This window comes from Panthera pardus, unplaced genomic scaffold (genome assembly GCF_024362965.1).
Source record: "Panthera pardus isolate Hobbes unplaced genomic scaffold, ASM2436296v1 HiC_scaffold_11, whole genome shotgun sequence".
Classification (NCBI taxonomy): Eukaryota; Metazoa; Chordata; class Mammalia; order Carnivora; family Felidae; genus Panthera; species Panthera pardus.
Window position 1 is genome coordinate 51,653,359 of NW_026526666.1, and position 13,130 is coordinate 51,666,488.

At 34.7% G+C, this 13,130-nt stretch overlaps 1 protein-coding gene across 1 annotated transcript in view; it reads left to right on the top strand.

The window, feature by feature from the left end:
* The window catches only part of DNAI4 (dynein axonemal intermediate chain 4), an 85,296-nt gene that overhangs the window by 27,613 nt on the left and 44,553 nt on the right, over nt 1-13,130 (top strand). The window contains 4 exon segments of the mRNA XM_053894214.1: nt 2,704-2,888; nt 4,726-4,838; nt 6,456-6,612; nt 10,248-10,387. Coding sequence (XP_053750189.1) covers nt 2,704-2,888; nt 4,726-4,838; nt 6,456-6,612; nt 10,248-10,387 — 595 coding nt within the window.

Genomic DNA, 13,130 nt, shown 5'->3' on the forward strand with positions numbered 1-13,130 from the left:
CAGCAAAAGCAGGTCTAAGAAGGAAGTTCATAGAGATAAATACCTACTTCACAAAACAGAGTCTCAACTTAATTTTACACCTCAAAGAACTAGAAAAAGAATGAATGAAGCCCAAAGTTAACAGAAGGAAAGAATTAACCGATGAGAGCAGAAATGAATGAAACAGAGTTGAAAAGAAAATAGAGAAGGTCAATGAAACTAAAAGCTGTTTTTTTGAAAAGATAAAAAAATTGACAAATGTTTAACTATATTCACCAAGAAAAAAAAGAGAGGAAATTCAAATAAAATTAGGTTCAATGAATAAAATCAGAATGAAAGAGATGTTGCAACTGATACCACAGAAATACAAAAGATCGTAAGATAATATTATGAATAAATATATGCCAACAAATTGGACAACCTAGAAGAAATGCATAAGTCTCTAGAAATGAACAACCTATCAAGACTGAAATATAATGAAATAGAAAATCTGAACAGTCCAATTACTACTAACAAGATTGAATTGGCAATCAAAAATCCCCAACAAACAAAAGTCTAGGATCAGACAGCTTCACTGGTGAATTATACCAAACATTCAAAGAATTAATATCAGTCCTTCTCAAACTTTTCCAAAAAGTGGAAGAAGAGAAAACTCTTCCAAACTCTTTATATGAGGCCAGTATTACCCCAATATCAAAACCAAATGACACCACAAGAAAAGAAAAACACCAATATCCCTGATGTTTTAGATACAAAACCCTAAACAAAATATTGGCAAACCAAATTCAACAATATGTTAAAAGGATTATAGATCATGTTCAAGTAGGATTTATTCCATGGTTGCAAGGATGGTTTAACTTAACACTCACAAATCAGTCAATGTGATATGCCACATCAATGAAATAAAGGATAAAAATCATATGATCATCTCAATAGATGCAGAAAAAGCATTTGACAAAATTCACTATCCATTTATGATAAAAACTCTACAAATCAGGAATAGAGGGAATGTATCTCAACATAATTAGACTGTATATATACTCAATGGTAAAAAGCTGAAAACTTTTTCTCTAAGATCAAGAAAACAATAAGGATGCTCACTCTTGCCACTTTTATTCAACATATTCTGGAGGTCCTACCCAGAGTAATTAGTCAAGAAAAAGAAATAAAAGGTATCCAAGTTAGGAAGGAAGAAGTAAAACTGTTACTGTTTATAGATGACGTGATATTATATATAGAAAATCCTAAAGACTCCACCAGAAACTATTAGATTAGTAAATAAATTCAGTAAATTCACAGGATATAAAATTAACATACAGAAATCTGTTGCTTTTCTACACATTAATATCCAGTGCTCAGAGAGAGAAATTAAGAAAACAATCTTACAATTGCATCTAAAAGAATAAATACCTAGAAATAGGGGCGCCAGGGTGGCTCAGTCAGCTAAGTGTTTGACTTTGGCTCAGGTCATGATCTCATGGTTCTGTTCGTGGATTCGAGCCCTGCGTCAGGCTGTGTGCTGACAGCTCAGAGCCTGGAGCTTGCTTGCTTCAGATTCTGTGTCTCCCTCTCTCTCTGCCCCTCCCCCGCTCATGCTCGCTCTCTCTCTCTCTCTCGCTCTGAAAAATAAACATTAAAAAAATTAAATACCTAGAAATAAATTTAATAGAGGTAAAAGATCTGTATATTAAACACTACAAGACAGTAATGAAAGAAATTGAAGAAGATACAAATGCATGGAAAAATATTCCATGCTTATGAATTGGAAGAATGAATATTGTTAAAATGTCTACACTATCCAAAACAGTCCACAGATTCAGTGCAATTGCTATCAAAATTTCAATGGCATTTTTCACAGAATAGAATAATCTTAAATTTTGTATGAAGCAACAAAGACCCTGAATAGCTAAAGCAGTCTTAGAAAAAAGCTGGAGACATCACCCTCTCTGATTTCAAAGTATATTACAGAGCTATAGTGATTAAAACAGTATGGTATTTGCACATGAACACATAGATCAAAAACAGATACATAGATCAATGGAACTGAATAGAGAGCCCAGAAATAAACCCACACATATATGACTAATTAATTTACAATCAAAGAGCAAAGTATACATTGGGGAAAAAAACAGTATCTTCAATAAGTAGAGTTAGGAAAACTGGAAAGCCAGAATGAATCTGGACCATTATTTATACCATACACAAAAATTAACTCAAAGTGGATTAAAAACTTGAATGTAAGACCTGTATTTCTGTATGTGTTAAATTTCATAATTGAAAAGATTAAGAATCAGGCAAAAACAAACAGAAATATGTAAAAATTGGGAAATGTTTATTAATAAAATATTGAATGAATAATAGTGATTTTTTAAATTTATAGATTAAAATTAAATATACAAAAATATTAACAATCTGCATGAATTCTCTCTACCTTTCTGAATTTCCCTGATGTTAATATACATTGCTTATATATAACATATATTACTCATATATATTCATGTAAAAACATGAATAAGACTGTTTTGAAAAGTAGGCCTAGTTAAGAAACCTTTTATGCATAAAAACTTTTATTCAATTTTTCATGTTTATTTCAACCTAGAAACATTATACTTTTTTTCCTACGACTTTTTTTGTTTTCTAGGGCCTATTTATTCAGAACCCTCCACCATTTTTTTTTTTTTTTTTTTTTTTACCTATTTCATTTTAAATAATGATTTTCCACAGGTAATTGATGCACATGGAGTTGATGTCACTCCCCGACCTCTTTACCATCCAGATCCACATACAGGTACAGCAAAGCCAAATAAACTACTGACATCACGAGAAGGATCATTTGCAGCAGAATTTATATCTTCTTATAGCCTTTATCAGAATACATTAAATCCTAGTATGTTAGGGCACTTTACAAGGTAGAGTATACAATTCTATTGTTCTTTTTTATATCACATGTGCTGTCTTTTCATTTAAGTTGTATGTATGTAACTTAGATGTCAGTTGTCTTCGGTCTCCCACCTGCACTCTATGATAGTGTGCCATCTCTATGTTCCCCTCATGTTTTACTTAGGTGTAGAGGTTTGCATGTCTTAAGAGTTCTCCAATACTCGGGGCACCTGGGTGACTCAGTTGGTTAAGCGTCCGACTTCATGATCTCATGATCTCATGATTTCTGAGTCCGAGCACCGCCTCAGGCTCTGTGCTGACGGCTCAGAGCCTGGAGCCTGCTTCAGATCCTGTGTCTCCTTCTCTCTCTGCCCACTGCCCCCCATCCCCACTTGTGCTCTGTCTCTCAAAAATAAATAAATGTAAAAAAAAATTAAAGAATAAGAATAAAAAAGAGTTCTCCAACACACCAAACATTTCTGAGAAAATGTATGGGTTTTATACAAGTTTTCTTGAGGAACCAAAAGATGAGGCTAATCATATACCTACAGACGTATTTCTTCTGTTTCTTTTATGCTACAACTTATGGGAAGAAGCAGCTCCGCTCCCCCAATATCCCATGTAAATCCATGTTCTCCTAGGGTTTGATTTATCTTTTGTTTCATAATTTTTTTTGTAAATGAAATGTTATGCATGTGTTATGTAGACACTTTATGTAAGTGAAGTGAAATTTTATTAATGTTTATGGTAGAGAAGTTCAGAATGTTTGCAATAATTAAACAGTATGTCCTAAAATGATCTAAAGATTATGGGGAAATATTTGAGTGTGTAATTTTCCATTTGACCAATTAAAAGTTCCAGAAGTTAACTAAGCACATTTTAGGAGAAAATATGCTGCTCTAGAGTCTGACTCAAAATTTGCATGCAGTAGCCATAGGAGTGCTCTGTAAAACAAAGAATATTCCAGTAAACTGTATCTACCCTTTAAAAAAAAAATTACTTGCCTATTTTTGAGAGAGAGAGAGCACAAGTAGGGGAAGAGAAGAGCCGAGAGAGAGAGAGAGGAAGACACAGAATACAAAGTAGGTTCCAGGCTCCAAGCTGTTAACACAGAGCCAAACTCAGGGCTCAAACTTATGAACTGTGAGATTGATGACCTGAGCCGAAATCGGATGCTTAACCGACTGTGCCACCCAGGCGCCCCGCTGTACCTACCTTTTTGAGGACAAGTTGGACCTATAAGTAGAAAGGGGGAGAAAAGTATATAATATCACGAAATTATGTTGCTTACATGTTTAAAGAAATTATTTTTGTATGCTTCAATGTAATGATTTCCTAACCAGTACATAGATTTTCTCTTAATTAAATCATGAGAGGGCCTTTATAAAATTGAATAAATCACATTTAAGATGGGATTTGAGTGAAGAGCAGAAAATTGGTGAAAAATGAAAGGAAGAATGTTCTAGGCTGAGACTCTAAAGTAAGAAAGTGCCAAAAGATTGAGTAACTTAAAAAGGGGGTGGGATGGGGGAAATGTGATAAATGAAGATGGAGAGACTGGATAGATAAGCTGTATTTTAGCTTTTTATTCTAAATATATTGGGAATCCATCACAGGACTTTGGATATAGGTTTGACATGTTTTATCCCTAAATTATATTTATAATGACTTTTTTTAATAATGACTTTTTACTTAAGGAACATTACAAATCAGCTTGATGTTTAAAGAAGTAGTTTACTTTTATCAATTTTTCTTATATGATTATAGGATATTTGATTTCTCAATATGATAATGTTTTTGTTCATGTATTCAATTACCCATAAGAACATCTAAATAAATGAATAATTTTGTTTTTCATTATTAAAGGTCAGTTTTAGGAAGCAGTATAGTTTCTAAGTCAAGTGTATCTACTACTGAATCAATAGCAGAAGACCTAGAAGAACCATCCTATAAACGAGAAAAATTGACTAGTTTTACAGGTAATGAAAATGTGATCATTTATTTCAGTATCAGTCCCTTATTTCTTTAGCAAATATACTTATTATTTGTCAGGTACTTGAGATAAAAGAACTCTGGTAATGATTTCTAAATGCTGGCCAGAGGGGTAGCTATGTGAGAATTACCAGAGTAGTATCAATGTTCCCAAGGTGAGAATCTTGTACCACCAGCCTCAGGAATCACAGATACTGTTTGAGAAGTGCTTTGCTTCTAGGGCACCTGGGTGGCTCAGTCAGTTAAGCCTCTGGCTTTGGCTCAGGTCATGATCTCATAGTTGAAGAGTTTGAGCCCCACATGGGGCTCTGTGCTGACCACAGAGCCTGGAGCCTGGAGCCTGCTTCACATTCTGTGTGTCCCTCTCTCTCTGCCCCTCCCTGCTTGCGCTCTCTCTCTCTCTCTCTCTCAAATAAACATTAAAAAAATTTTTTTAGGAGTGCTCTGCTTCTAACTCAGGAGATAAGTCATTCTGTTACACTGTGATCAGTGCCATAATAGGATATATGCAGAGTGTGATGGGAGCACTTTGAATGGAAAGATTAACACCTTTGAGGTGGGAAAAAAGAAAAGAACAGAGAACATTATTGACTTTTGACTTGAGGTTTTAAAGATGATTAGTAATTTATCAGGAGAACAAATAGGGGTGGCTTCTTCCAAGCAGAACATAAAACATGAGGTAAAGGATTATGAAAGTAAAGGTAAAAAAATGAGGAAATAATGGATGATCAAAAGTGCTGGGTGAAGTGGGTACCTACTTGAGGAACGCTTGCCTTGGAGTGCAGTAAGAGTGTCTCTTCCGCTAAGATGATAATGAAGGATTAATGAAAATATTCATAAGGTTGGAAAAGTGCTTCATAGACTCTTTGGTGTTAAGATATGTAACAGGACTACTTCTGACAACAAGTAATGCCCAACTACCATTGGCTTAAATAATCATTTATTTTTCTCGCATTAAAAGAACTTAAAAGGTAGATAGCTTTTGGATCGGATCTTGTGGCTTAACTGTGAGACTCTAGATTGGCGACTCTGCTGTTCTCTTTCCTTAAGCCTTTTCTTCTTCCTTCTTGCTTCATGGTCTCAAAATATCTGCCCCAGCTCTGGATATTATATGCACATTAAAAGCAGAAAGGAGAAAGGCAATAGCTCCAGCCATATCACTTTTATTTATCAGGAAAGTAAAAGTTTCCCCAGGAAAGTCTTCTTTCCTATGTATTTCTACTGTTATCTCATTGGCCAGAACTCTGTCACATGGTGAACCCTAGCTTCAAGAGAGGCTAGGAAACTAAACACTTGATTTTCTTAATGGAAAGAGGCAAGGGAAGGGGGAAAGCCTTAGCAATGAAAACTTGGCAATCAGCAGTGTCTGCTGCAGGAGGGAAGATCATCCTCTCAGAGATAGACAAGGAGCATTGGATTATTATTGTAATCTTCCGCAGACTCAGAGGGATTGAATCCCTCTGAAGGGATTGAATACATCTCACAATATGGTCTGTTCTTTGATCACATAAAAGCCACCTGCAACATATGACCCATCATATTTTGGTAAAATGATAATTAAAATAGCAATTAGTAAATGATTTTTATTAAGTCTTGTATTTTAGATTTACGAGTTATGAGGGCAACACCTGGAAAAATTGTAACAAAAGAAGACCTAGAAAAGACTATAGAGATAATACTCACAGAGACGGAAACACTAAGATTTTTTAACCTACCAACAGTCATGGTTTCTGTAGAATCTGAAGAAGCTATGAAAGTAAGGTATGTATGGCTCAATTGTCTATATTGCTTCTGTAATTTAAATGCTAAGTCAGAAGTTCCTATCCTTGTTTCTGTTTTGGGGCATTCCTGGGTAAATACTGGTGGCATACGTGCTTGGTGAAGTTCTATATAAAGTTATATATGTGCCTTATGAAATGATATGAAAAGTGTTTGTGGGGTTTTTTTTGAAAACTATTTATGTTGTATGTACTTTTTTCTAGAGGAAGAACCCATAGGTTTACCATACTCTTTAAAAAGTGGGTACACTACTGAGTCAAATAATAAAAGAAATAAAGGAAGCTTCCAAGTTTCAATAAAGGTTTTAATGATATTTTTTTTTTCTTTTATGCATATGTAAGTTATTTCCAGTTTAAAAGAAAGGACTGGGGTGCCTGGGTGGCTCAGTAGGTTAAGCGATTGACTCTTGATTTTGGCTCAGGTCATGATCTCATAGTTCGTGGGATCAAGCCCAGCATGGGGCTCTGTGCTGACAGTGTGGAGCCTGCTTGGGATTCTGTCTCCCTCTCTCTCTGCCCTTTCCCCAGTCATGCTCTCCCTCTCTCTCTCCCTCAAAATAAATAAATGAAACATTTTATAAAAATAAAAATTAAAAAATAAAAAGAAAGGCCTGACATTTTTATATTCAAAACTTAAGTAAAAATATGTTATTGGAAAATAACTGAATTTACTATATTAGAGCAGATTTTCCATTGCTCCTTATTAATGAATTCAAATAGATCATTAGTTTTTGCCTCATTTATTTTGCCTCATTAAGGATTGTTATGCCTTTTTGGGAGAATTTGGGAGAATTGACCCCTTTATCATTATGTAATGCCCCTCTATAATGCCCCTCTGATAATTTGCCTTGCTCTGAAGTCTGCTCTGTCTGAAATTAATGTAGCTACTGTAAACAGATTTTTGGGGTGTCTGGGTGGTTCTGTCAGTTGGGTGTCTGACTTTTGATTTCAGCTTGTGTTGTTGATCCCAGGTGCTGGGCCTGGAGCCTGCCTGAGATTCTCTCTCTCTTTATTCCTCTGCCCCTCTCCTGTGCTCACGCTCTCTCTTTCAAAAATAAAAAAAATATATACATTATTAATATAGTTATTCAGATTATTTAGATTCAAATATAATTTGAATATGATTCAAAGTACTAAAAATCTATCAATAAAACATTTTTAGGATATTATTCTTACCCAAATATAAAACATCCTAGAATTATTTGGACTATAAAATATAGTACAAGTAGATCCTGAATAACACACTTTGAAATTCTTAAGACATAAGGGAAAGCTCTTAACACCAGAAAAAGGAAAGGAGCAAATAACAAATGGATAGATACGTGATCTGAAATCAGAGGTGGAGAGATGCTAGAAGCAAACGTTAAAATTAACACACGGATCTAGAGTCCAGCAGGTCTTGGACCCGCACAAATTAAGAGAACTAAAAGAGACATTTTTGTATTAAGCAAAGTCCTTAAAAGGATTTCAGTTATCTCAAGTGATCCCAGGTTTCAAAGCTAATATCATAAGCAAACATGAATTTTCTCTGGAGGAAAGCATATCCCATTTAGACTCAAGATTCCCTCAGATTGAGTTTGGTAAAAATACACCAAACCAATAAAAAAGTACTATGAATGAGAATTAAAAGAAATAACAGACCAGAGATCTACACCCTGAGGACTATGGATAATGAGATATTAGGACTCTATTATGAGATATAGAATATAAAATATATGTGAAATATTTAAATAAAAGATAGTGTTAACACCTCACTAACATCAAGAAACTATCGAAATTATGACTCATATTTGCAAAAACATCTAAAAAGAACTTTAAAATAAAGTATATTTATATAATTGTTGAAGTTAAACAGAAAACATTGAATTTAAACACGACATAATCAAACAGATTTAATAAATTGAAACATAGGTCTGGATAAATTCTACAAAATAAACCTTGGAAAGAAAAATGTGATATAAAGTATGAAAGAGAAGTTAAAAAAAGAAATTGACAATAGAATAAAGGTCTAAAATGCACCTGGTTTGTTCCAAAATATCAAAATACGAAGAATGGAGGAGATGAACTATTCAAAGAGAGTGGGTAAGGATGTTCCCAAGCTATTAAGACACCACTTTACAGAAACGAATAAATAAAAAGAAATCCACAAAAAAGAAATGCACTTGGTGCATTATATTGATACTCCAGAATACCAAATACTAAACGAAGATTTTACTTTTTATTTTTCTATCAGTGTTTATTTATTTTGAGATGGAGAGAGAGCAAGTGGGGGAGAGGCAGAGGAAGAGAGAGGGGGACAGAGGATCCAAAGTGGGTTCCCTGCTGACGGCAGAGATCCTGATGCAGGACTCCAAACCTGCAAACCGTAAGATCATGACCTGAGCTAGAGTTGGATGCTTAACTGACTGAGCCACCCAGGCACCCCCAAAAGAAGATTTTAAAAACAGAAGGAAAAAAGAAAAAAAAATCATCTACAGAGAAATAATTAAACCAATTATTACCTAGCATTACTAGGGACAAAGAAGATCACTTTATAATGATAGGAAGGTATAATAATTTTAATCTTGAATACTCCTAATAAAATAACCTCAACGTATATGAAGCAAAAATTAGAAACTTGTTAAGTATAAGTAGGTGTGTTAAACTTGCTTCTCTTAATTACTGTATGTCAACCAGATATAAAATTCACATAGATATAGAAAATTTGAACCAAAGACATAATTTAATGATCACATATAAAACTCTGCATTCAATAGAGAATACACACTCTTTTCAAGCACACACCAATTATTTTTAAAAATCATTCATGCACAAGACCATGAAACAAGGTTTCAAAAGTTCCAAAGAAATAGTATCATACAAACTCAATTCTCTGACCACAAATAGAATTAAGTTAAAAATTAATAACATAAATCTCAATTAAAACACAGACACACATTCAGATACACATTTGGAGGTTAAAAAGCACATTTTCTAAATTCCTTATGAACCAAAGAAGAAATCATAATTGGAATTTAAGAAATACTCAGAAGTAAATAATTATTAAAATAGCACATACCTACAGGATGGCACAAATGTAGTACTCTGAAGGAAATTTATAGCTTTCAGTGTTTATAGCAGAGTTCATAAAAACTGTGTGGAGATAGTGCCAGCATGTCGTTGGGCACTGAAAGTAGTAAGGATGCTGGGAGGTATAGTAAGTAGAGTCTTTTGGAGGTAGTTTAGTGCAGTCTTTTCTTTTCTTTGTCATGTTTATTTTTGAGAGAGAGGGACAGAGCACATGTGGGGGGAGGGGCAGAGAGAGAAGGAGACACAGAATCTGAAACAGGCTCCAGGCTCTGGACTGTCAGCACAGGGCCCGACGGGGGGGGGGGGGGGGGGGGGCTCGAACTCATGAACCACGAGATCGTGACCTGAGCTGAAGTCGGATGCTAACCGACTGAGCCACCCAGGCGCCCCAAGTGCAGTCTTTTCCTAAGGAGTTTTTTGAACTCTCACTTCACATTTGGTGAAATCCACATTAAAGAAAATAATTTTAAAGAGAAGGCATAATATAAAGAGATAATATCCATGGCAATAATTGTTATTAATGAGTTGAATATACTTTATATTTTATAGGCGGAGAAACAAGAATTATGAGACCCTTTGTAGAAATAGATTAGGCAATGACTTATATGCTGAAAGGATGATGCAGACTATTAATGGAGCACCAAAGAATAAAGATGTTCAGTGTGACAAAATCGTAAAAGAAGACAAAGGTAATTTATATTTCATTCTGCTTGATAAAGTACATATTTTAATATACATTCTTTGAGTCTGTCAGTTAACAAATAAATGTTGAAATATATGAAGTAAAGATAGAAATACTTTGGTCAAATCACAATAGCAGCTAGGTCCTGTAATCTATAGCTTTTAGAACTTGACAAATAATGAGTAATAAATATAAATATAGATGATTTAGATAACATAATTATAATTTTGATATTTATAGAAACTCTATTATAGAATTTTGTGCTATTCAAATGTTTATGAAACATTTAGAGAAACTGATTGCTTAACCATAACTAATAGCATTTAAAATGTGCCAGACACTATTCTAGGCCTTCCACATTTATTAACTGGTTTAATTCTCACGACAACACAATGAGGTAGGTACTATTGTTACTCTCCATTTTTGGAGGCAGAAACAAGCAAAGAGAAGTTAGCTAACTTGACCAACGTCACTCAGCTAGTATGGCACGCAGTAATACCCTCAGACAGTCTGGTTCTAGAACCTGTGCTCTGTACTACACTTACTGTCTCTCAATGTTCATAAATTCATAACCCTGCATGGCCAAAAATTCTGTGAGGTAGGGCCAGAAAGGTAATTAGAAAAAAGTTATTAATTTTAATGGCTTTTGTTATTCAGCAAAATTATAAGCTAGTTCTTTGAAAAGATTAAAATAAAACTTCTAAGCAAATGCTAAGTCAAGCCAAGGGTAACTTATAATTAGTAGGAAAGTTTTGCGGCATTCTTACTCACTCTTGCCCTACTCCCCTTCTCAGTATGGTGATGGTCTTAAAGGCAACTGCCTGCCTTCCCAGTTTGAGACCCTGGCCTCTGGTTCCAGAGAAGCAGAGCAGACCTTACTCTCAAAGGATTTGGCTTCTTTGTTTTAACCTGCCTGGGAATATCTGAAGGACTGACCCAGAGCACTTGTTTTTGTTTTGTTTTGTTTTGTTTTGTTTTGTTTTGTTTTGTTTTGTTTTTTAACTCAGGACACACAGGCGGTAAAGCAGCTGTGCATATTGCATTCCCAACAAATATTGCAAAGTAAATGAACAACTCATCTCTCTTAGAGGCAAAAGAATACAATGGAGTCAAACAAGAAACACACTGTAAGCCTGAGAGAAAAAGCTAGGGAGGGAGATCTTTGGGAAATTAAGATATTAAAAAAGGCTTGTATATACAGGGAAATTTAGAAAGTCCTGTGCATGCCTAGGACAAGATGCAAGCTCAGGAAAGACTTGAAAAGATCCTAAGCTTTCCCCTCTGGCTGATCTCAGGCTTAGTACAGGCAGGAAGTGAAGGCTAAGGCATAGATGTAAACAGCCTGGTTAAGCATTAAAGGAATACCTTAACATTGACCCACTCTACAAGACCCAGAGAGGTTTTTTATCCTTTGTTTGTCTGTTTCTTTTCTTTTTCTTTTCTGTCTTGTTTTTTTCTGATGGACTGGTCGGGGAGGGTGGAGGAATTCAGGTATTCAAGGAGATCTCTGTCATGACACTTGCTGACCAAAAGCTTCTGCGATGATACATGACAAAGAATACAGACTTTATAAAAATAGTTTAGAAACATCACTAAGCAAACAAACAACGAGTACTCACAGCAAACTACAAAAACAAACTCCAAGGAGCAAGAAGAATCTGATTTCCAGAGTTACCACATTATTATATTCAAACTGTTCAGTTCTCAAAAAAAATTACAAAGGATAGAAAGAAATAAGAAAATATGGCCCATTTGAAGAATAAATTAACTGAAACTCTCCCTGTGGAAGTACAGACATTGTATTTATTAGCCAAAGACTTTAGATCAATTGTATCAAACATTCTGATAAAGCTAAAGGAAACTATGGGCAAAGAGCTAAAGCAAACAAGAATGGTGTATGGAAAAAAAAAGAATATGAATAAAGGGACAGGAATTATAAAAAGAAACCAAACAAATTCTGGAGATTAAAAGTATAATAACTGAAATGGAAATACTAGAGTTATCCGTGGCAGATTTGAGCAGGCAGAAGAAAGAATCTGCAATTCTTAAAGACATGTCAATTGAAATGATCTAGTCTGAGGAGAAGAAAGAAAAAAGAATAAAGAAAACTGAACACAGCCTGAAGGACCTATGGGGCTCCACCAAGCATACCAATATACACAGAAAGGGAATTTCAGAATGATAGGAGAAAAAAGAGATAAGGGGAACAAAAAATATTTGAAGAAATAATGGCCAAAAAACTTCCCAAATTTCATAAAAGTCATGAATCTGCATATCTGAGAAGTTCAGCAAACTCCCAAAAAGATAAACAAAGAGATCCACACTCAGACACATTATAATTAAGTGTTGAAAGAGAATCTTGAAAACAGCAAAAGAAAAGTGACTCTTTTCATGTACAAGGGATCCTCAATAAGATTACACCCAATTTCTCAGAAACCATGGAGTTCAGAAGTCAGTGGGATGCCATACTTAAAGAGATGAAAGAGAAAACTGTCAACCAAGAATTCTATATCCTTCAAATAATCCTCATGAGGGAGAAATTAAATAATTAAGATTAAATACTTTCCCATGAAGGAGACAATAAGACATTCCCAGATAACAAAAGCCAAGACAATTTAGCATTAGTAGAATTGCCTTATAAGAAATGCTAAAGGGACTCCTTCAGGCAGAAATGAAAGGACACCAGACAATAACTTGAAGTCATATGAAGAAATGAAGAGCACTGGAAAGGTAACTACATAGGTAAATGC